Here is a 25,355-nt window from a genome sequence, read left to right on the forward strand (position 1 = left end):
TCCTCCGCTATACAGGTGACTCCCCCGCCCGCTCCTCCGCTATACAGGCCGCTCCCCCGCCCGCTCCTCCGCTATACAGGCCGCTCCCCCGCCCGCTCCTCCGCTATACAGGCCGCTCCCCCGCCCGCCCGCCCGCTCGCTCCTCCGCCCGCCCGCCCGCTCGCTCCTCCGCCCGCCCGCTCGCTCCTCCGCCCGCTCCTCCGCTAAAGAGCGGCGCCATCGGTTTCCATGGTAACAGTGATGGCCGAGGCGCCGTGTGACGTCATCAGTGTGTGACCGCTGTGTAGCTGCACGTGGAGACTGGAAGCGGCCGGTGAGCGAGAACCGAGAGAACGTCACCATGGAGACGAAAAGGCAGGCGGGGGCACCGGTGCGGAGGAGCAGGCGGGGGGCAGATACACGGGAGGAGGACCGGGTACAAGACGGTGAAGAGACCCGGAGAGAGGAGGAGGAGGAGCGGGCACAGACGTCCCAGGAGCGGAGGAAACAGCCGGAGATCCCCCAGGGGAGGCCTAAATCCGGGAGAGTGTGGAAGGAGAACAAGAAGAGGTGAGACCCCCGGAGTATACAGGAGACCGACCCCCCCCCCCCCCCCGGAGTATACAGGAGACCGACCCCCCCCCCGGAGTATACAGGAGACCGACCCCCCCCCCCCCGGAGTATACAGGAGACCGACCCCCCCCCCCCCCCCCGGAGTATACAGGAGACCGACCCCCCCCCCCCCCCCCCGGAGTATACAGGAGACCGACCCCCCCCCCCCCCCCCCCGGAGTATACAGGAGACCGACCCCCCCCCCCCCGGAGTATACAGGAGACCGACCCCCCCCCCCCCCCCCGGAGTATACAGGAGACCGACCCCCCCCCCCCCGGAGTATACAGGAGACCGCCCCCCCCCCCCCCCGGAGTATACAGGAGACCGCCCCCCCCCCCCCCCCCCCCCCGGAGTATACAGGAGACCGACCCCCCCCCCCGGAGTATACAGGAGACCGCCCCCCCCGGAGTATACAGGAGACCGACCCCCCCCCCCCCCCCCCCGGAGTATACAGGAGACCGCCCCCCCCGGAGTATACAGGAGACCGACCCCCCCCCCCCCGGAGTATACAGGAGACCGACCCCCCCCCCCGGAGTATACAGGAGACCGCCCCCCCGGAGTATACAGGAGACCGACCCCCCCCCCCCCCGGAGTATACAGGAGACCGCCCCCCCCGGAGTATACAGGAGACCGACCCCCCCCCCCCCCCGGAGTATACAGGAGACCGACCCCCCCCCCCCCCCCGGAGTATACAGGAGACCGACCCCCCCCCCCCGGAGTATACAGGAGACCGACCCCCCCCCCCGGAGTATACAGGAGACCGCCCCCCCCGGAGTATACAGGAGACCGACCCCCCCCCCCCCCCCCGGAGTATACAGGAGACCGCCCCCCCCGGAGTATACAGGAGACCGACCCCCCCCCCCCCCCCCCCCCGGAGTATACAGGAGACCGACCCCCCCCCCGGAGTATACAGGAGACCGCCCCCCCCGGAGTATACAGGAGACCGACCCCCCCCCCCCCCCCCCCCCGGAGTATACAGGAGACCGCCCCCCCCGGAGTATACAGGAGACCGACCCCCCCCCCCCCCGGAGTATACAGGAGACCGACCCCCCCCCCCGGAGTATACAGGAGACCGCCCCCCCGGAGTATACAGGAGACCGACCCCCCCCCCCCCCCCCCCCGGAGTATACAGGAGATCGACCCCCCCCCCCGGAGTATACAGGAGACCGACCCCCCCCCCCCCCGGAGTATACAGGAGACCGACCCCCCCCCCCCCCGGAGTATACAGGAGACCGACCCCCCCCCCCCCCGGAGTATACAGGAGACCGACCCCCCCCCCCACGGAGTATACAGGAGACCGACCCCCCCCCCCCCCCGGAGTATACAGGAGACCGACCCCTCCCCCCCGGAGTATACAGGAGACCGACCCCCCCCCCCCCGGAGTATACAGGGACCGACCCCCCCCCCCCCGGAGTATACAGGAGACCGCCCCCCCCGGAGTATACAGGAGACCCCGCCCCCCCCCGGAGTATACAGGAGACCGCCCCCCCCGAGTATACAGGAGACCGACCCCCGCCCCCCGGAGTATACAGAAGGCCATCCCCCCCCCCCCCCGGAGTATACAGGGGACCGACCCCCCCGACCCCCCCCCCCCCCGAGTTTACAGGAGACCGACCCCCCCAACCCCCCCCACCGGGGCCTACAGGAGACCGACACCCCCCCCCCCCCCCCCGGAGTATACAGGAGACGAACCCCCACCCCCCGGAGTATACGAAGGCCATCCCCCCCCCCCCCCCCCACCCCCCCCCCCCCGGAGTATACAGAAGACCGCGAAGGACCCCCCCCCCCCCCCCCCCGGAGTATACAGGAGACCGCCCCCCCCCCCCCCCCGAGTATACAGGAGACCGACCTCCCCCCCCCCCCCCCCCCCCCCCCACGGAGTATACAGGAGAACCGACCTCCCCCCCCCCCCCCACGGAGTATACAGGAGACCGACTCCCCCCCCCCCCCCCCCCACGAGTATACAGAAGGCCATCCCCCCCCCCCCCCCGGGAGTATACAGGAGACCGACCCCCCTCCACCCCCCCCCCCCCCCCCCCCCGGAGTATACAGGAGACCGACCCCCTCCCCCACCCCCCCCCCCCCCCCCCCCCGGAGTATACAGGAGAACGACACCCCCCCCCCCCCCCCCCCCGGAGTATACAGAAAGACGCCCCCCCCCCCCCCCCCGGAGTATACAGGAGACCGACCCCCTCAACCCCCCCCGGAGTATACAGGAGACCGAACCCACCCCCCCCGGAGTATACAGGAGACCGACCCCCCCCCCCCCCCCCCGGAGTATACAGCAGACCGACAAGTTCCCCTAACCCCCCCCCCCCCCCCGGAGTATACAGGAGACCGACACCCCCCCCCCCCCCCCCCCCGGAGTATACAGGAGACCGACCACAACCCACCCCCCGCCCCCGCCAGGAGTATACAGGAGACCGACCCCCCCCCCCCCCCCCCCCCGGAGTATACAGGAGTTCGACCACCCCCCCCCCACGGAGTATACAGGAGACCGACCCCCCACCCCCCCCCCCCGCCAGAGTATACAGGAGACCGACCCCCCCCCCCCCCGGAGTATACAGAAGACCGCAAGGCCCCCCCCCCCCCCCCCGGAGTATACAGGAGAACGACCCCCCAACCGCACCGTGGCCTACATGAGACCGACACCCCCCCCCCCCCCCCCCGGAGTATACAGGAGACCGGCCCCCCCCCCCGGAGTATACAGGAGACCGACCCCCCCCCCGGAGTATACAGGAGACCGACCCCCCCCCCCCCCCCCCCCCCCCCGGAGTATACAGGAGACCGACACCCCCCCCCCGGAGTATACAGGAGACCGACCCCCTAACCCCCCCCCCAGCCCCAACCCGGAGTATACAGGAGACCGACCACCTAACCCCCCCCCCCCCGGAGTATACAGGAGACCGACCCAAACCCCCCCCCCCCCCCCCCCATAGGGGTATACAGGAGACCGACAAGTCCGACCCCCCCCCCCCCCCCCCCCCCCCCCGGGGTATACAGGAGACCGACCACCCCCCCCCCCCCCGGAGTATACAGGAGACCGACCCCCCCCCCCCTCCCCGGAGTATACAGGAGACCGCCACCCCCCCCTGGAATATACAGGAGACCGACCCCCCCGGAGTATACAGGAGACCAACAACCCCCTCCCCCACGGAGTATACAGGAGAACGACCCCCCCCCCCCCCCCCCCCCCGAGTATACAGGAGTCCGACAAGCCCCCCCCAGCAACGGCCACCCCCCTGCCGGAGTATACAGGAGACCATTATTCTATAGGACACAGCCATATGTATATACAGTACAGGTGACATGGTACCATTATTCTATAGGACACAGCCATATGTATATACAGTACAGGTGATACCATTATTCTATAGGACACAGCCATATGTATATACGGTACAGGTGACATGATACCATTATTCTATAGGACACAGCCATATGTATATACGGTACAGGTGATATACCATTATTCTATAGGACACAGCCATATGTATATACAGTACAGGTGATACCATTATTCTATAGGACACAGCCATATGTATATACAGTACAGGTGACATGGTACCATTATTCTATAGGACACAGCCATATGTATATACGGTACAGGTGACATGATACCATTATTCTATAGGACACAGCCATATGTATATACAGTACACGTGATATACCATTATTCTATAGGACACAGCCATATGTATATACGGTACAGGTGATACCATTATTCTATAGGACACAGCCATATGTATATACAGTACAGGTGATACCATTATACTATAGGACACAGCCATATGTATATACAGTACAGGTGACATGATACCATTATTCTATAGGACACAGCCATATGTATATACGGTACAGGTGACATGATACCATTATTCTATAGGACACAGCCATATGTATATACGGTACAGGTGATATACCATTATTCTATAGGACACAGCCATATGTATATACGGTACAGGTGATATACCATTATTCTATAGGACACAGCCATATGTATATACAGTACAGGTGACATGGTACCATTATTCTATAGGACACAGCCATATGTATATGCTGTACAGGTGACATGGTACCGTTATTCTATAGGACACAGCCATATGTATATACAGTACAGGTGATACCATTATTCTATAGGACACAGCCGTATGTATATACAGTACAGGTGACATGGTACCATTATTCTATAGGACACAGCCATATGTATATACAGTACAGGTGACATGATACCATTATTCTATAGGACAGAGCCATATGTATATACAGTACAGGTGACATGGTACCATTATTCTATAGGACACAGCCATATGTATATACGGTACAGGTGATATACCATTATTCTATAGGACACAGCCATATGTATATACAGTACAGGTGATATACCATTATTCTATAGGACACAGCCATATGTATATACAGTACAGGTGATATACCATTATTCTATAGGACACAGCCATATGTATATACAGTACAGGTGACATGGTACCATTATTCTATAGGACACAGCCATATGTATATACGGTACAGGTGACATGGTACCATTATTCTATAGGACACAGCCATATGTATATACAGTACAGGTGATATACCATTATTCTATAGGACACAGCCATATGTATATACAGTACAGGTGATATACCATTATTCTATAGGACACAGCCATATGTATATACGGTACAGGTGACATGGTACCATTATTGTATAGGACACAGCCATATGTATATACAGTACAGGTGATATAACATTATTCTATAGGACACAGCCATATGTATATACGGTACAGGTGACATGGTACCATTATTCTATAGGACACAGCCATATGTATATACAGTACAGGTGATATGGTACCATTATTCTATAGGACACAGCCATATGTATATACGGTACAGGTGACATGATACCATTATTCTATAGGACACAGCCATATGTATATACAGTACAGGTGACATGGTACCATTATTCTATAGGACACAGCCATATGTATATACAGTACAGGTGACATGGTACCATTATTCTATAGGACACAGCCATATGTATATACAGTACAGGTGATACCATTATTCTATAGGACACAGCCATATGTATATACAGTACAGGTGACATGGTACCATTATTCTATAGGACACAGCCATATGTACTATACGGTACAGGTGATACCATTATTCTATAGGACACAGCCATATGTATATACAGTACAGGTGATACCATTATTCTATAGGACACAGCCATATGTATATACGGTACAGGTGATATGGTACCATTATTCTATAGGACAGAGCCATATGTATATACGGTACAGGTGACATACCATTATTCTATAGGACACAGCCATATGTATATACGGTACAGGTGACATGATACCATTTTTCTATAGGACACAGCCATATGTATATACAGTACAGGTGATATACCATTATTCTATAGGACACAGCCATATGTATATACGGTACAGGTGATACCATTATTCTATAGGACACAGCCATATGTATATACAGTACAGGTGATACCATTATTCTATAGGACACAGCCATATGTATATACAGTACAGGTGATATACCATTATTCTATAGGACACAGCCATATGTATATACAGTACAGGTGACATGGTACCATTATTCTATAGGACACAGCCATATGTATATACAGTACAGGTGACATGATACCATTATTCTATAGGACACAGCCATATGTATATACGGTACAGGTGATACCATTATTCTATAGGACACAGCCATATGTATATACAGTACAGGTGACATGGTACCATTATTCTATAGGACACAGCCATATGTATATACAGTACAGGTGATACCATTATTCTATAGGACACAGCCATATATATATACGGTACCGGTGACATGGTACCATTATTCTATAGGACACAGCCATATGTATATACAGTACAGGTCACATGGTACCATTATTCTATAGGACACAGCCATATGTATATACGGTACAGGTGACATGGTACCATTATTCTATAGGACACAGCCATATGTATATACGGTACAGGTCACATGGTACCATTATTCTATAGGACACAGCCATATGTATATACAGTACAGGTGATATACCATTATTCTATAGGACACAGCCATATGTATATACAGTACAGGTGATATACCATTATTCTATAGGACACAGCCATATGTATATACGGTACAGGTGATATACCATTATTCTATAGGACACAGCCATATGTATATACAGTACAGGTGATACCATTATTCTATAGGACACAGCCATATGTATATACAGTACAGGTGACATGGTACCATTATTCTATAGGACACAGCCATATGTATATACAGTACAGGTGATACCATTATTCTATAGGACACAGCCATATGTATATACGGTACAGGTGATACCATTATTCTATAGGACACAGCCATATGTATATACAGTACAGGTGATACCATTATTCTATAGGACACAGCCATATGTATATACAGTACAGGTGACATGGTACCATTATTCTATAGGACACAGCCATATGTATATACAGTACAGGTGATACCATTATTCTATAGGACACAGCCATATGTATATACGGTACAGGTGATATACCATTATTCTATAGGACACAGCCATATGTATATACGGTACAGGTGATATACCATTATTCTATAGGACACAGCCATATGTATATACAGTACAGGTGATACCATTATTCTATAGGACACAGCCATATGTATATACAGTACAGGTGACATGGTACCATTATTCTATAGGACACAGCCATATGTATATACGGTACAGGTGACATGGTACCATTATTCTATAGGACACAGCCGTATGTATATACAGTACAGGTGACATGGTACCATTATTCTATAGGACACAGCCGTATGTATATACAGTACAGGTGACATGATACCATTATTCTATAGGACACAGCCATATGTATATACGGTACAGGTGACATGGTACCATTATTCTATAGGACACAGCCATATACACTATACGGTACAGGTGACATGGTACCATTATTCTATAGGACACAGCCATATGTATATACAGTGCAGGTGATACCATTATTCTATAGGACACAGCCATATGTATATACGGTACAGGTGATACCATTATTCTATAGGACACAGCCATATGTATATACAGTACAGGTGACATGGTACCATTATTCTATAGGACACAGCCATATGTATATACAGTACAGGTGACATGATACCATTATTCTATAGGACACAGCCATATGTATATACAGTACAGGTGACATGGTACCATTATTCTATAGGACACAGCCATATGTATATACAGTACAGGTGATATACCATTATTCTATAGGACACAGCCATATACACTATACGGTACAGGTGATATACCATTATTCTATAGGACACAGCCATATGTATATACGGTACAGGTGATACCATTATTCTATAGGACACAGCCATATGTATATACAGTACAGGTGATATACCATTATTCTATAGGACACAGCCATATGTATATACAGTACAGGTGATACCATTATTCTATAGGACACAGCCATATGTATATACAGTACAGGTGATATACCATTATACTATAGGACACAGCCATATGTATATACAGTACAGGTGACATGGTACCATTATTCTATAGGACACAGCCATATGTATATACAGTACAGGTGACAAGATACCATTATTCTATAGGACACAGCCATATACACTATACGGTACAGGTGACATGATACCATTATTCTATAGGACACAGCCATATGTATATACAGTACAGGTGACATGGTGCCATTATTCTATAGGACACAGCCATATGTATATACGGTACCGGTGACATGGTACCATTATTCTATAGGACACAGCTATATGTATATACGGTACAGGTCACATGATACCATTATTCTATAGGACACAGCCATATGTATATACAGTACAGGTGATATACCATTATTCTATAGGCAGGGCTCCAGATGGCGACCAAAATGGTCGCCAATGCGACTGACTTTTTGCAAATGGCGCCCAGATTTATTAATCTGGGCGCCATTTGCGACTGGCCCCGGCGGCGGCGCGCTGTCTCTTTAAGATGCGCGGCTGATGCGCGGCTGCCGGGGGTGTCTCATCCTATCCCCGGCAGCGCGGCGCATCAGTGAGCTGCCTGGGGCCCTGACTTCCGGCACAGGAAGCGCACGTCAGAGACGCTTCCTGTGTCAGAAGTCACAGCCCCGGCGTACAGGGAGCTCACTGATGCGCCGCGCTGCCGGGGATAGGACGGGACACCCCCGGCAGCCGCGCATCAGCCGGGGACAGCGCCTGAAGAACAAGAGGATCGCCGGGGGAGCGGGTTGTCAGGTGAGTTTGTGTGTTTGTTTTTTTTTAAATATTGCTTAGCATAGAGGAAAGGGGGGGGGGCATCTATAATGGGGGGAGAAGAGGGGCCATCTTCAAGGGGGGGAGAGGGGGCCATCTATAAGGGGGGGAGAAGAGGGGGCATCTATAATGGGGGGGGGGGGAGAGGGGGCATCTATAAGGTGAGGGGGTATCTATAAGGGGGGGAGAAGAGGGGGCATCTATAATGGGGGGGGGAGAGGGGGCATCTATAAGGTGAGGGGGTATCTATAAGGGGGGGAGAAGAGGGGCATCTATAATGGGGGGGGGGGAGAGGGGGCATCTATAAGGTGAGGGGGTATCTATAAGGGGGGGAGAAGAGGGGGCATCTATAATGGGGGGGAGAAGAGGGGGCATCTATAATGGGGGGGGGAGAGGGGGCATCTATAAGGTGAGGGGGTATCTATAAGGGGGGGAGAAGAGGGGGCATCTATAATGGGGGGGAGAAGAGGGGGTATCTATAATGGGGGGAGAAGAGGGGGTATCTATAATGGGGGGGAGAAGAGGGGGTATCTATAATGGGGGGGAGGAGGGGGCATCTATAATGGGGGGGGAGAGGGGGTATCTATAATGGGGGGAGAAGAGGGGGCATCTATAAGGGGGGGAGAAGAGGGGGTATCTATAAGGGGGGGAGAAGAGGGGGGTATCTATAATGGGGGGGAGAAGAGGGGGTATCTATAATGGGGGGGAGAAGAGGGGGTATCTATAATGGGGGGGAGGAGGGGGCATCTATAATGGGGGGGAGGAGGGGGCATCTATAATGGGGGGGAGGAGGGGGCATCTATAATGGGGGGGAGGAGGGGGCATCTATAATGGGGGGGAGGAGGGGGCATCTATAATGGGGGTAGAGAGGGGGCATCTATAAGGGGAGGAGGCCATCTATAAGTGTAGGGCAAACTGGCTGCAGGAGATAGATATATGCACAATTATTATTATCAGGGCCCCTCAGGTGTCTGTATTGTAGGGGGTCACTTGCATTAGTCACTAGGTGAGAGATATATCTATCTATATACACATCTTGTGGGGGGTCACTATGGCTGCAGTCAGAAGTCTAGCTCAGTATGTATAGACTGTTGCAAGCTTTTAAAGGGAACCTGTCACCCCCCGTGACGGGGTGACAGGCTCCCAATCCCCCGTTAGAGCCCCCTATACTCACCTCATCGCGCTGGGTCCCGCTTCTGAAGATGGTCGGGTCACGGAGATCTCAGCCGCTGCAGCCCGGCGCGCACACTGAGAGATGAGTCCAACGCTCATAGAGAATGACGGAGCGCTGGACTCTCCCATCATTCTCTATGAGCGTTGGACTCATCTCTCAGCGCACGCCGGGTTGCAGCGGCTGAGATCTCCGTGACCCGACCATCTTCAGAAGCGGGACCCGGCGCGATGAGGTGAATATAGGGGGCTCTAACGGGGGGTTGGGAGCCTGTCACCCCGGCACGGGGGTCGACAGGTTCCCTTTAAGTTCAAGTTCAGAAGAGTAAGCCTCATTAGAAGGCTAGCCAAGTGAAGCTGAAGTACTGAGTCAGACTGAAAACGTTCAACATGGAAACTTGCAACTTGACAACCATATACAAACTAAGAAAAGAAAGAATCTAAAGGAGGAGGAGGAGGATGCTGCCGTGGCCTCTGCACACAGTAAGTCCCATGTAACATAACATTAATTTTACATGGTTTAAAATGTTGGCGACCAAATATTCTATTTGGCGCCTAAATTTTTCAGGTTAGGAGCCAATGGCTCCTAGGTAAATTTTTTAGTCTGGAGCCCTGATAGGACACAGCCATATACACTATACAGTACAGGTGATACCATTATTCTATAGGACACAGCCATATGTATATACAGTACAGGTGATACCATTATTCTATAGGACACAGCCATATGTATATACAGTACAGGTGACATGGTACCATTATTCTATAGGACACAGCCATATGTATATACAGTACAGGTGACATGGTACCATTATTCTATAGGACACAGCCATATGTATATACAGTACAGGTGACATGATACCATTATTCTATAGGACACAGCCATATGTATATACAGTACAGGTGATACCATTATTCTATAGGACACAGCCATATGTATATACAGTACAGGTGACATGATACCATTATTCTATAGGACACAGCCATATGTATATACGGTACAGGTGACATGGTACCATTATTCTATAGGACACAGCCATATGTATATACGGTACAGGTGATACCATTATTCTATAGGACACAGCCATATGTATATACAGTACAGGTGATATACCATTATTCTATAGGACACAGCCATATGTATATACAGTACAGGTGATATACCATTATTCTATAGGACACAGCCATATGTATATACAGTACAGGTGACATGATACCATTATTCTATAGGACACAGCCATATGTATATACAGTACAGTGATATACCATTATTCTATATGACACAGCCATATGTATATACGGTACAGGTGATACCATTATTCTATAGGACACAGCCATATACACTATACAGTACAGGTGACATGGTACCATTATTCTATAGGACACAGCCATATGTATATACAGTACAGTGATATACCATTATTCTATATGACACAGCCATATGTATATACGGTACAGGTGATACCATTATTCTATAGGACACAGCCATATACACTATACAGTACAGGTGACATGGTATCATTATTCTATAGGACACAGCCATATGTATATACAGTACAGGTGACATGGTACCATTATTCTATAGGACACAGCCATATGTATATACAGTACAGGTGACATGGTACCATTATTCTATAGGACACAGCCATATGTATATACGGTACAGGTGACATGGTACCATTATTCTATAGGACACAGCCATATGTATATACAGTACAGGTGACATGATACCATTATTCTATAGGACACAGCCATATGTATATACAGTACAGGTGACAAGATACCATTATTCTATAGGACAGAGCCATATGTATATACAGTACAGGTGACATGGTACCATTATTCTATAGGACACAGCCATATGTATATACAGTACAGGTGATATACCATTATTCTATAGGACACAGCCATATGTATATACAGTACAGGTGACATGATACCATTATTCTATAGGACACAGCCATATGTATATACAGTACAGGTGACATGGTACCATTATTCTATAGGACACAGCCATATGTATATACAGTACAGGTGATATACCATTATTCTATAGGACACAGCCATATGTATATACAGTACAGGTGATATACCATTATTCTATAGGACACAGCCATATGTATATACGGTACAGGTGACATGATACCATTATTCTATAGGACACAGCCATATGTATATACGGTACAGGTGATATGGTACCATTATTCTATAGGACACAGCCATATGTATATACGGTACAGGTGACATGATACCATTATTCTATAGGACACAGCCATATGTATATACGGTACAGGTGACATGATACCATTATTCTATAGGACACAGCCATATGTATATACGGTACAGGTGATATACCATTATTCTATAGGACACAGCCATATGTATATACAGTACAGGTGACATGATACCATTATTCTATAGGACACAGCCATATGTATATACAGTACAGGTGACATGGTACCATTATTCTATAGGACACAGCCATATGTATATACGGTACAGGTGACATGGTACCATTATTCTATAGGACACAGCCATATGTATATACAGTACAGGTGACATGGTACCATTATTCTATAGGACACAGCCATATACACTATACAGTACAGGTAACATGGTACTATTATTCTATAGGACACAGCCATATGTATATACAGTACAGGTGACATGGTACCATTATTCTATAGGACACAGCTATATGTATATACGGTACAGGTGACATGGTACCATTATTCTATAGGACACAGCCATATGTATATACGGTACAGGTGATACCATTATTCTATAGGACACAGCCATATGTATATACGGTACAGGTGACATGGTACCATTATTCTATAGGACACAGCCATATGTATATACAGTACAGGTTACATGGTACCATTATTCTATAGGACACAGCCATATGTATATACAGTACAGGTGACATGGTACCATTATTCTATAGGACACAGCCATATGTATATACAGTACAGGTGACATGGTACCATTATTCTATAGGACACAGCCATATGTATATACAGTACAGGTTACATGGTACCATTATTCTATAGGACACAGCCATATGTATATACAGTACAGGTGAGATGGTACCATTATTCTATAGGACACAGCCATATGTATATACGGTACAGGTGACATGGTACCATTATTCTATAGGACACAGCCATATGTATATACAGTACACGTGATATACCATTATTCTATAGGACACAGCCATATGTATATACGGTACAGGTGACATGGTACCATTATTCTATAGGACACAGCCATATGTATATAGGGTACAGGTGACATGGTACCATTATTCTATAGGACACAGCCATATGTATATACAGTACAGGTGACATGGTACCATTATTCTATAGGACACAGCCATATGTATATACGGTACAGGTGATATACCATTATTCTATAGGACACAGCCATATGTATATACGGTACAGGTGACATGGTACCATTATTCTATAGGACACAGCCATATGTATATACGGTACAGGTGACATGATACCATTATTCTATAGGACACAGCCATATGTGTATACAGTACAGGTGACATGGTACTATTATTCTATAGGACAAAGCCGTATGTATATACGGTACAGGTGACATGGTACCATTATTCTATAGGACACAGCCATATGTATATACAGTACAGGTGATATACCATTATTCTATAGGACACAGCCATATGTATATACAGTACAGGTGACATGATACCATTATTCTATAGGACACAGCCATATGTATATACAGTACAGGTGACATGGTACCATTATTCTATAGGACACAGCCATATGTATATACAGTACAGGTGACATGATACCATTATTCTATAGGACACAGCCATATGTATATACAGTACAGGTGATACCATTATTCTATAGGACACAGCAATATACACTATACGGTACAGGTGACATGGTACCATTATTCTATAGGACACAGCCATATGTATATACGGTACAGGTGACATGATACCATTATTCTATAGGACACAGCCATATGTATATACAGTACAGGTGATATACCATTATTCTATAGGACACAGACATATGTATATACGGTACAGGTGATACCATTATTCTATAGGACACAGCCATATGTATATACGGTACAGGTGATACCATTATTCTATAGGACACAGCCATATGTATATACGGTACAGGTGATACCATTATTCTATAGGACACAGCCATATGTATATACGGTACAGGTGACATGATACCATTATTCTATAGGACACAGCCATATGTATATACAGTACAGGTGATACCATTATTCTATAGGACACAGCCATATGTATATACAGTACAGGTGATATACCATTATTCTATAGGACACAGCCATATGTATATACGGTACAGGTGATATACCATTATTCTATAGGACACAGCCATATGTATATACGGTACAGGTGACATGGTACCATTATTCTATAGGACACAGCCATATGTATATACGGTACAGGTGACATGATACCATTATTCTATAGGACACAGCCATATGTATATACGGTACAGGTGATACCATTATTCTATAGGACACAGCCATATGTATATACAGTACAGGTGACATACCATTATTCTATAGGACACAGCAATATACACTATACGGTACAGGTGACATGGTACCATTATTCTATAGGACACAGCCATATGTATATACGGTACAGGTGATACCATTATTCTATAGGACACAGCCATATGTATATACGGTACAGGTGATATACCATTATTCTATAGGACACAGCCATATGTATATACGGTACAGGTGACATGATACCATTATTCTATAGGACACAGCCATATGTATATACAGTACAGGTGACATGATACCATTATTCTATAGGACACAGCCATATGTATATACGGTACAGGTGACATGATACCATTATTCTATAGGACACAGCCATATGTATATACGGTACAGGTGACATGGTACCATTATTCTATAGGACACAGCCATATGTGTATACGGTACAGGTGATATACCATTATTCTATAGGACACAGCCATATGTATATACAGTACAGGTGACATGGTACCATTATTCTATAGGACACAGTGTCGGAGCTGGAGGTACATAAAGTGTTCTGAGGATGGGAGAGCATATTTATCAGCTAATTTATCATAAGGAAGGAGTGTGCGAGTTAAGGGATCAACTATGTCGGCAAATTGGAAGAGTGTCTTAGATCCCCAGAGTTTGACAGTATGGGATTGGAGACCAGGAGGAAAATTCGGGAAAAGTAGGAAAGAGTTCAGGGGGGAGGCAGAGGAGGTGAGCCCAAACCTGGCAGAACATGAGGACCATATGTGGAGGGTAAAACGGATAGGTCCCAAGAGCGAGAGATGTGAGAAGCTAGGCGGTGAGGAGTGCCACAGGAAAGAGTTAAGATGGAAGGGAGCTAACCATATTTTTTCAATTTCAGCCCACTTCTTGTATGCCAGATATTTGGACCATGCCGTTATTTGGCGTAGGTGAGTCGCCCAGTAATAGTGAAGAAAGTTAGGGACCGCCAGCCCTCCTCGAGATTTGCTACTCATCATAACCGAGTTGGGGATGCGGTGCCCCTTGGACACCCAGATAAACTTGAAGACTGCGCTTTGGATACTACGCAGCTCTGAGAGGGGGATACGGACCGGGAGTGTCTCAAAGTAGTACAAAAGTTTAGGTAAAATGGTCATTTTTACCGCCGCCACTCGGCCTAGGAGCGAAATATAGTGGGGGGACCATTTGGCCAGAAGGTCCCGTACATCCCGGAAGAGGGCTGGGTAGTTAGCTGAGTATAGGGACGGGTAGGAGGGAGTAAGGCGGATACCTAAATATTTTATGGAGGTTGAGGTCCATTTAAATTTGAAGTTGGAACTAAGCTGGGCGATCAAGGGGTCAGGCATATTTAGGGGCATAGCTTCGGATTTAGAGGTATTGACTTTGTACCCAGACAGGCGACCATATGTACCAAGTAGGGAATGGAGGTTCGGGAGGGAAGTGAGCGGGTCTGACAGGGTAAGGAGGACATCGTCGGCAAATAACATGATTTTAAACTCTTTGCCTCTGACCGACACACCTCTGATGTCTGGACAATTTCGAATCGCCGCCGCCAGGGGTTCAATGCAGAGAACAAAAAGAAGGGGTGATAGGGGGCAACCCTGGCGAGTGCCATTTGAAAGAGAAAAGGTCTCAGACATCATATGGGGAAATTTGAGTGCCGCTGTGGGATTGGAGTATAAGGCCCTGACCGCCGTAAGGAAAGGCCCAGAGAAGCCAAAGCATTGCAATGCCTCAAACATGAAAGGCCATCCAAGGCGGTCAAAGGCCTTTTCAGCGTCCAGGCTCAGCACAAGGGCACTCTCTTCTTGTTGATTAACTACATCAATGAGGTCAATAGCCCTCCTCGTGTTGTCCCCACCCTGTCTTCCCGGTACAAATCCCACCTGGTCCGCATTGACTAGGGAAGGAAGCCAATACCCCAACCGAGTAGCCAGCAATTTAGTAAATATCTTAAAGTCTGAGTTTAGGAGGGCAATTGGCCGGTAATTGGAACAATCCAGGGGGTCCTTGCCAGGTTTGGGTATAAGAGTGATGAAGGAGTGGGACATGGAGGGGGGGACAGGAGAACCCTGGAGAAAAGAGTTATAGAGAGAAAGAAGTTTAGGGGACAGTTCGGAGGAAAAGGTTTTGTAATAGAGGTAGGAAAATCCATCCGGCCCAGGCGCCCGCCCCGTCGGGAGGGCTTTAATAACCTCCGCAAGTTCCTCCACAGTAATCGGCGCATTCAATTCCTCGAGCGCACTAGCGGTCAGAGAAGGCAGATTACACTCGCTGAGGAAGTCAGAAAGGCATCGGGTACGGGCCTCCGGGTCCGATGGTAAAGTTGAGGGGAGGGAGTAAAGTTTAGAATAGTATTGGAGAAAAATAGAGGAGATGTCCTTAGGGTGATAGTGTAGAGTCCCTGCTGAATCTCTGAGAGCCTGAGGAGACTGTGCGGCAGCCCGGTCATTGAGCATCCTCGCCAGGAGGGTGTGGGCCTTGTTGCCCTTTTCATAGAAGCGTTGCTTGGAGTAGAGGAGAAGCTTCTCCACCTTTTGCAACGAAAGGTCTTTGAGTTTTTCGCGGGCCGCCACAAGCCTCCGCAGGACACCCAGAGAGGGACGGCGGGCCAGACGTTGTTCCAGGGAAACTATGGCAGTTTTGGCATTCTGAATGGCTAGCATGGAGTCTCTTTTCTGGCGGGATCCTACTGCTATGCAATGACCCCGGACAACTGCTTTATGGGCTTCCCATAAAACCCCTTCAGAGGTGACAGAGCCCTCGTTTTCCGAGAAAAAGTTAGAGATACTAGTCTTGATAGAGTCTCTGGTAATCAGATTTTTCAAAAGGGTATCATTCATACGCCAGTGACAGTGTCGCGTAGGGGACAGAACGGCCTTGAGATGGACTATCACAGGGCCGTGATCAGACCAGGAAATGGGGTCAAGGGTCGCGCTCTGCAACAGTCGTACTGTAGGTATGTTGCCAAAGAGGTAATCGATGCGAGAATGGAGTTTATGGGGATGGGAAAAGAAAGTATACCCCCGCTCCGTAGGGTGGTCAAGCCGCCAAAGGTCATACAGCTTATGAGCACGTATGAGCTTGCGGAACTCCGCTGATAGTTTAGCCTGTTCTGTGGGGGTAGGCCGACCGTCCACCGAATGCCTATCCATCGTCTCAGAAAACGGCAAATTGAAATCCCCTCCAAGGATCCGTGGAGCCGGAGGGTATTTCGCCAATCGATTGAGGACCCTACGGAGGAAGGGTATCTGGGAGCGGTTAGGGGCATATACGTTGCAGAAAATAAATTGGCGGCCTTGTAGGGTGCCGTCCACAATAACAAATCTCCCTCCTGGGTCAGCATAGGAAGAGGAAATCTGTATAGGGCACATGCGAGAGAATAGGATAGCTACTCCCGCTGTCTTATTGCCTCTAGAGGCCGAAGCATCAGTGGGAAAAGAGTGACGGGCAAATCTAAAAGATGCCTCCTGGTCAAAGTGCGTCTCCTGAAGGAAGGCCACATCCGCATGTAGGTTGCGAAGTTCCCTCAGGAGAAGACGCCTTTTGGTGTTAGAATTAAGGCCTTTTACATTGAGAGATATGCACTTAGCCATTGGGAAGGGGGAAGATTGCACTAACGATGATGTGGGTACTCACTCTGCCATAGCGGTTAGGAGGGATCAGTCTCCGGAACAGCACCGGCCAACGTAGAATCCTAGGAGGAAAAGGGAGAAGGGGAAGGGGGGGAAACAAGAGGGGAAACACATAGAGACATAAAGACAACAAAAAACAGAAAAAAATTCCAGTAGAAGGAAGGGCACATGGCCCAAAGTGCAAGCCTTGTCGGCCTGCTACGAGGCAAAAATTGTGCCAAAACAGCGCTATGGCTGCCAACTGGCGGCCCCACGGGGGAGGAGGGAGCCACCTAAGGGGAACAAAAAACATAGGAACACTCCGAAGAGGAGGGCCAAATAAAACCACACAGCTACATATAGCAAATAAGTAACAAAAAGAAGGGACCCAGAACATCAGCAACAATGTAAATCTCTACAATAGAACCTGGAAGGGGGGGGGGGGGGCCCTCCTTCAACCAGTAGGACCAGGGGGAGAGCGAGAACTCTCGGATCTGGGACGGCGTCTCTTCTGGCTAGCCGAGTGCCAGATGGATGGTGGGGGAGGAGGTGGGGGAGCCTCCGTCCAGTCAGAGATTTTGGGGACTGGAAGGTCCAAGGTGTCACAAAATGTAGGTAAATCAGCTAGACTTCGGAGAACAGCAGAGCGTCCATCCCGTCTTGCAGTAAGGCCAAACGGAAAGTTCCATCTGTAGGAAGCATCATGGTCCTTGAGGGTAGTCAGCAGAGGCCGCAGGAGCCGTCGCTTTTGGAGGGTAATCCAGGAGAGATCCGGGAAGAGCTGTATTTGGGCACCATAGAAATCCAGTTCTCTAAGGGAACGTTCTTTGGCCATGATGCTTTCTTTCAAGGTATAGTCATGCAAGCAGCAGATGACATCCCTAGGTGGGCCGGATGTAGTCTTGGGTCGTAGGGCCCGGTGAGCCCTATCAAATTTGATTTTGTGGGTAGATGGCTCGCCCAGAAGCATATTGAAGAGGCCTTCTAGGGTGGATTCTAGATCATTGTCCTGTGTCGCCTCTGGAAGCCCCCTGACCCTGATGTTATTACGCCTGCCTCTGTTGTCGAGATCCTCAATGTGGCGCTGCATGTCGTCCAAGGCAGAAGCTTGAGAGGAAACGGTGGATTGCAGGCTAGAAATGTATGTCCGAGTAGAGTCATGATCATCCTCTAAGGTTTCAACCCTTAGTGCAATATGTTGGATGTCCTTCCGGACCGCAGCGATTTCAACCCTGAACGCATCTTTTACTTCAGAGATAAGGGTTTGCAGGTCACTCTTTGTAGGCAATTGCGAGAGCATATCCCGAACACCCTGGGGGGAGGAAGGCCCCAGTAGGGAAGCTTCAGAGTCCGAGTCAGAGTGCCTGCCCCCAGAGTTACGTGGGACCCCAGATCGGGCAACAGATTGAGAGGTTCTGGACAGGGTGGCATCTTGGTTGCTACTGCCAGCCTTAGTTTTGTCCTTTTTAGGCGGTTTTGGGGTCGCCATCATGTATGTGGAAATGCGCTGCTGGCCCTTTAAGAGTCCGTGGGATTTGGCTGCAGGGTCACTGGAAGGGGAAGGGAGATGGTGGGGGTCTAGGGCACCAGGACGGAGAGTGCTGGAATTGGGGTGAGGCAAGGACAGTGTCTGGCTGCTGGCAGGTAGCAGGGAAGGGGTTAACTCACCCACGAGGCCGGAGGCGCGCTCCGGAAGGCAAGATGGCGCCGCGGCCCCCTCAGGCTGCACAGAGGAGTCGGCGGGAAGGCACGGCTCCAGGGCCCGGGCGCACAAGACCCGGGGTAGCGGACCAGAGGGCAGGTCGGCAGGCGGAATATGCGGGTCACCAGGTCTCCGGCACGCAGATGTCTCCTGGGCCTCCGGAGCGGCGGGAGAAGATGGCCGCGGCCGTAGCGTGCAGGCAGCAGCGCCCCGTGTAAGGTACGGGTACGCCGACGGAGCCCCGGAAACCGGACCCGCTGGAGGCGGCCGTTGTCTGGGGGTCCCCTTCTTACCCCTCCACATATGCTGGGGTGCAGGAGCAGGTAAGGCAGGTCTGGGTCCCTGCAAAGTAGCTGTGTGGCAGAGGAGCTCCCTCACACTGCGGCCATTCTCCTCAGCGGCTCGCCACGCCCCCCTTCAGTGTTGGATCTTGATCCTGGGAAGTCTATATTCAGGAACAGAGGTCTCTGAGGCTGTGATGTCTACAGTCCAATGAGTAAGAAGCCAGTCTTCTCAGGTCAGTGCCTTATCTGCTGCTAGGATTCTAGCATCATGTATCATAGGTGAACCTAGTAATTCATGAGGAGTGTCCTACACAGAACCCTACTATAAAGATCAACATTCCCCTTGGAATCTTAACCGTGTCCTTGAAGACTTTACTCGTCCTTCAAGCTTATTTCAGAGTCCAGCTTCAAGTTTTTGTCCCTTAAGATAGCCCTTCTTGTGTCCGTATTCTTGGCCAAGACAGATGATAGAGCTCCAGGCCCTTACTATCCAGGAGGATAGAATAGTGTTAGACTGATCCTAGTTTCCTTCCCTGGGTGGTGTCCTCTTTCATTGATCTCAGGGTAGGAATTACCTTACACTTATTGATTAGGACCCATCCATCCTGGACTGTATCCTCAATCTACACATCTATAAATCAGATCTGCGGAGTTGCTGCCTGGTCTTTCCTCCTTTGCCAGGCATTACAGTCTACTGCTCCAACGTAGGGAAGGTTTGCCGGGAAGGCTCTTCAGGCTGTGCCCCCCCCATGGGAGTTTGTTGGTATTTTTCCTGTGGTGTCGTTGTGAAGGTGAGGAGAGAAAATCATATTAGTCTTACCTGTAAGACGCTTTCTCCGAAACCTTCACAACGGCACCAACATCCCTCCCTATATTGTATTGCTCAATATAATACTCTTGTGGTGTCAGAAAACTGTTATAATGCACTGGTGATAGTGGGAAGGGGACCGTTATGGAAAATAGAGAGAGAGTATAGTGGCACTGTGCCCAGAAAACCAGCCCTCTCTCACCCGTCCCCTCAGCCGCCCCTGTATCTTGCCGTATATGCTGGGGGCAGGTAGTGTGTATGTGTATATATCTCTCTCCTGGGGGGGCAGGCCGTATATCCTGGCAGTGGGTAGTGCATATATGTATGTGTGTGTGTATAATATATATATATATATATATATATATATATATATATATATATATATAATTATACACACACAAATAGCTTACCTCGTACCTCAGCCAATGACACACTGACACCAACCCGAGATCACTATATATATATATATATAATATATATATATATATAAATAATTATAATATACACACCACACACACTACCTGCCCCCAGGAGATATACATACGCATACACACTTCCTGCCCCTAGGATATATAGAGAGATATAGAGATATATATTAATATCTCTTTCCTGGGGGGGTGATGTCGGGTTGGTGTCAGTCTGTCATTGGCTGAAGTGCGAGGAGAGTTACTTGTGTAGCACCAGTGTTACTTGCATAAGCTTTCAGGAATGTAACATCTTCATGTCCAGAAGGTCGGCGCCACATTGTAACAGCTTCACTACATATACAGAACATTGCCATGACATCCTTACACAATCCTGTGTCCCTTCGTGTAGTGGGAGGAGCCTAACACCTCTTTCTATGCCCCTCCCCCCAGGTTCTCCAGCATGGTCCGTGACCGCCCCCTGCGCACCTCCTGGGAGCTGAAGATGAAGCAGAGACAGGAGAAGATGATGATGAGGAGCCTGGCCCAGCAGCTGAAGGATGAGAAGCAGCAGGAGAAGGAGGTTAGGTGGCCACTGAGGACTATCTGGGGGATGGCGCCATGGTGGCGTTGGCCCACCAAGTGGTCTCCCACAGCACCAGCTTATTATCCCTTTTATGTATTAATCTTCCTTTATAGGAGAAGAAGAGACGTCGAGAAGAGAACCTGAAACGCAGACTGGAGAATGAGCGGCGGGCGGAGGTGGTGCAGGTGGTAAGTGCTGTGTGGTGTCTGCGGGGGGCGCCATCATGTTCCCTCCTGTGTCCTCTCTTACCTGGTGCCTCTAGTAGATCTTACCAGCGTTACTGTCCAGCTGCTGTTACATGGCGGCCATTTAAAGGGATCTGTATGGGCATTCTATTGAGGGTTGGAGGCTGATACCTTGTGCTGCGCTCTGTTCCCCCTCCAGTAGAGGCGCTCTCTCTGTGTTTTTTCCCCCGGCTCATCTTCTCTGCTGGGATAGATTGGGGGCCTTTTTAGAGCCGTCATAGGTGAGAGAAGGGGCTGGACAATCTGTCAGTATATAGACAAGCCCGCCCCCTGGACTCTTCCCATGCACCTCACTAACCACATGTACATTCTCTGCCCCCAGATCCGTAATCCGGCAAAGCTGAAACGCGTCCGCAAGAAACAGCTGCGCACCATAGAGAAGAGGGACACACTGATGATGTCACAGAAGAGCACGCCCTCTAAGGGAACAGGAGGGAAGGGCACGCCCTCTAAGGAGGGAGCAGGAGGGACGAGCACGCCCTCTAAGGAGGGAGCAGGAGGGATGAGCAGCTCTACATGATCAGACTGAAGAGCTGGACAGAAGAATACACCACGGCTGAGCTGCCATGCAGACTGTGTAACGAGGGCAGAGTAATGGGGTGTATCCAGAAACAGACAGCACTACTTATGTGTGATGTCACCCGATGTCATGCGCTGTCCCTCCCCCCAATTAAACTGATGTGAATATTTCTTACTCCTCACTAATCATGTCAGGATGTGATTTATTCAGCCATAGCATACACACGTTACCTCCTGACAGCCATAGCATACACATGTTACCTCCTGACAGCCATAGCGTACACATGTTACCTCCTGACAGCCATAGCGTACACATGTTACCTCCTGACAGCCATAGCATAGACATGTTACCTCCTGACAGCCATAGCGTACACACGTTACCTCCTGACAGCCATAGCGTACACACGTTACCTCCTGACAGCCATAGCCTACACACGTCACCTCCTGACAGCCATAGCCTACACACGTCACCTCCTGACAGCCATAGCCTACACACGTCACCTCCTGACAGCCATAGCCTACACACGTTACCTCCTGACAGCCATAGCCTACACACGTTACCTCCTGACAGCCATAGCCTACACACGTCACCTCCTGACAGCCATAGCCTACACACGTCACCTCCTGACAGCCATAGCCTACACACGTCACCTCCTGACAGCCATAGCCTACACACGTCACCTCCTGACAGCCATAGCCTACACACGTCACCTCCTGACAGCCATAGCCTACACACGTCACCTCCTGACAGCCATAGCCTACACACGTCACCTCCTGACAGCCATAGCCTACACACGTCACCTCCTGACAGCCATAGCCTACACACGTCACCTCCTGACAGCCATAGCCTACACACGTCACCTCCTGACAGCCATAGCCTACACACGTCACCTCCTGACAGCCATAGCCTACACACGTCACCTCCTGACAGCCATAGGCCGTGTTCACACATAGTATTCCCATCAGTCAGGAGTGAAACTGACAGGACAAAATTGTAATGGAAAGATTTGTACAAGTTCTGTCTCTTTAACCCACTCCTGGTTTTGGTTGACAATAATACTGTGTGTGAAGCCATAGGCTGTGTCCATGTTTTCCAGGACTTCTTAGAGCTGCATCCAACTTCTTCATCCACCACCCGACAAATGCGGCGCACTTGGATAATCCCTTTAAATGGGAATAGATCACCTTGATTTCCCTTTAACTACTGTCGGATACTGAAACTTTTTTTGGTTTTGTTTAAATTTGTTTCTATTTTCTGACAAATTTTGTAAATGTCACTTTTTGTACATTGTTATGGGGGTGGCCATCTTGCTTGGGCAGTTTTTAACAACATTTAGTGATTTGCTTTACATCCAGGCTCATGGACATAGACGATAATAGACAGTCTGTCCCCTGGAGATGAATGTGAGACATTACTGAGCGCGCTCTGTGACCTGTGAAGAGGTCATCCCACAGGGAGCTGCTATTGTCTCCTCTATCTACTGGTGTCACATGACTCTTCAATGCTGTACAGATCACTTTACAGCAGCCTCCTCTTATCACCACAGACACAATCGGAAGTCTCAGCTTAGTTTTGAGACCCTTTTACACAGGGGGATTATCCTAGCAACACTCATTCACCGATAATCAGCGATCAGCCCATCCGTTGGCTAATTTCATCTTTTATGTGGCCGGTAAAATCATCATTATCAGCCGCATATCTCCTCCCTGTTACTGATCAATAGCTGCTGATGGTGCACTGACACTGGCCAGCTGGTCCGTCCTTACTCTCCCCTCCTCCAGACCCCCTCCTTCTCGGGTCCCATCTTCCTGTCCCCTCTTCCCATTTCCTCTCCCTGTCCCCTTCTTCAGCCCCCCCCCCCCTTCTTTCTCTCTTCTCTTCCTATTCTCTTCTCTGGTCCCCTCTTTCTGTCCATTCTTCCTGTTTCCTCTGCCAATCTCCTCTTCCCGTCCCCTCGTCCGGTCCCCTCTCTGCGCCCCCTCGTCCGGTCCCCTCTCTGCGCCCCCTCGTCCGGTCCCCTCTCTGCGCCCCCTCGTCCGGTCCCCTCTCTGCGCCCCCTCGTCCGGTCCCCTCTCTGCGCCCCCTCGTCCGGTCCCCTCTCTGCGCCCCCTCGTCCGGTCCCCTCTCTGCGCCCCCTCGTCCGGTCCCCTCTCTGCGCCCCCCTCGTCCGGTCCCCTCTCTGCGCCCCCCTCGTCCGGTCCCCTCTCTGCGCCCCCTCGTCCGGTCCCCTCTCTGCGCCCCCTCGTCCGGTCCCCTCTCTGCGCCCCCTCGTCCGGTCCCCTCTCTGCGTCCCCTCGTCCGGTCCCAGTAAACAGTGTACAGTAAATTGTGATCGGCGCTGATAGAAATGGAGACACTAAGGGGCAGATAGACTATACGCCTGCATGGCTCTCTATTCTCATTCTCATCCTCATGGAGTCTAATGGGTTTTCTTTCCACAAGATGGATGCCAGCTCACGCACCAGGCTACGCACCAGACTCAGGAACAGAAGGAGTTGGAAATGACTGAAAAAAATGAAAAGCTGAAAATATAAACAAAAATTCCAG

The 25,355-nt window shown here is 49.7% G+C and overlaps 1 protein-coding gene across 1 annotated transcript; it reads left to right on the top strand.

Moving 5' to 3' along the window:
• Positions 1–222: 222 nt before the first annotated feature.
• On the top strand, positions 223–22,989 carry LOC138798357 (coiled-coil domain-containing protein 86-like). The gene is made up of 4 exons (XM_069978771.1): positions 223–549; positions 21,911–22,040; positions 22,157–22,231; positions 22,611–22,989. Exons 1-4 carry the CDS (start codon positions 341–343, stop codon positions 22,806–22,808), a joined length of 612 nt encoding a protein of 203 aa, XP_069834872.1. The 5' UTR covers positions 223–340; the 3' UTR covers positions 22,809–22,989.
• The last annotated feature ends 2,366 nt before the right edge of the window (positions 22,990–25,355 follow it).

The sequence above is a fragment of the Dendropsophus ebraccatus genome, chromosome 8 (genome assembly GCF_027789765.1).
Source record: "Dendropsophus ebraccatus isolate aDenEbr1 chromosome 8, aDenEbr1.pat, whole genome shotgun sequence".
Classification (NCBI taxonomy): domain Eukaryota; kingdom Metazoa; phylum Chordata; class Amphibia; order Anura; family Hylidae; genus Dendropsophus; species Dendropsophus ebraccatus.

Excerpts from the sequence above, each read along its gene's own strand:
- LOC138798357 (XM_069978771.1), top strand. The coding sequence starts at position 341 with ATGGAGACGAAAAGGCAGGCGGGGGCACCGGTGCGGAGGAGCAGGCGG. Across the intron at positions 550-21,910 it reads TGGAAGGAGAACAAGAAGAG|GTTCTCCAGCATGGTCCGTG; the intron begins GTGAGACCCCCG and ends CCCTCCCCCCAG. Across the intron at positions 22,041-22,156 it reads AGAAGCAGCAGGAGAAGGAG|GAGAAGAAGAGACGTCGAGA; the intron begins GTTAGGTGGCCA and ends CTTCCTTTATAG.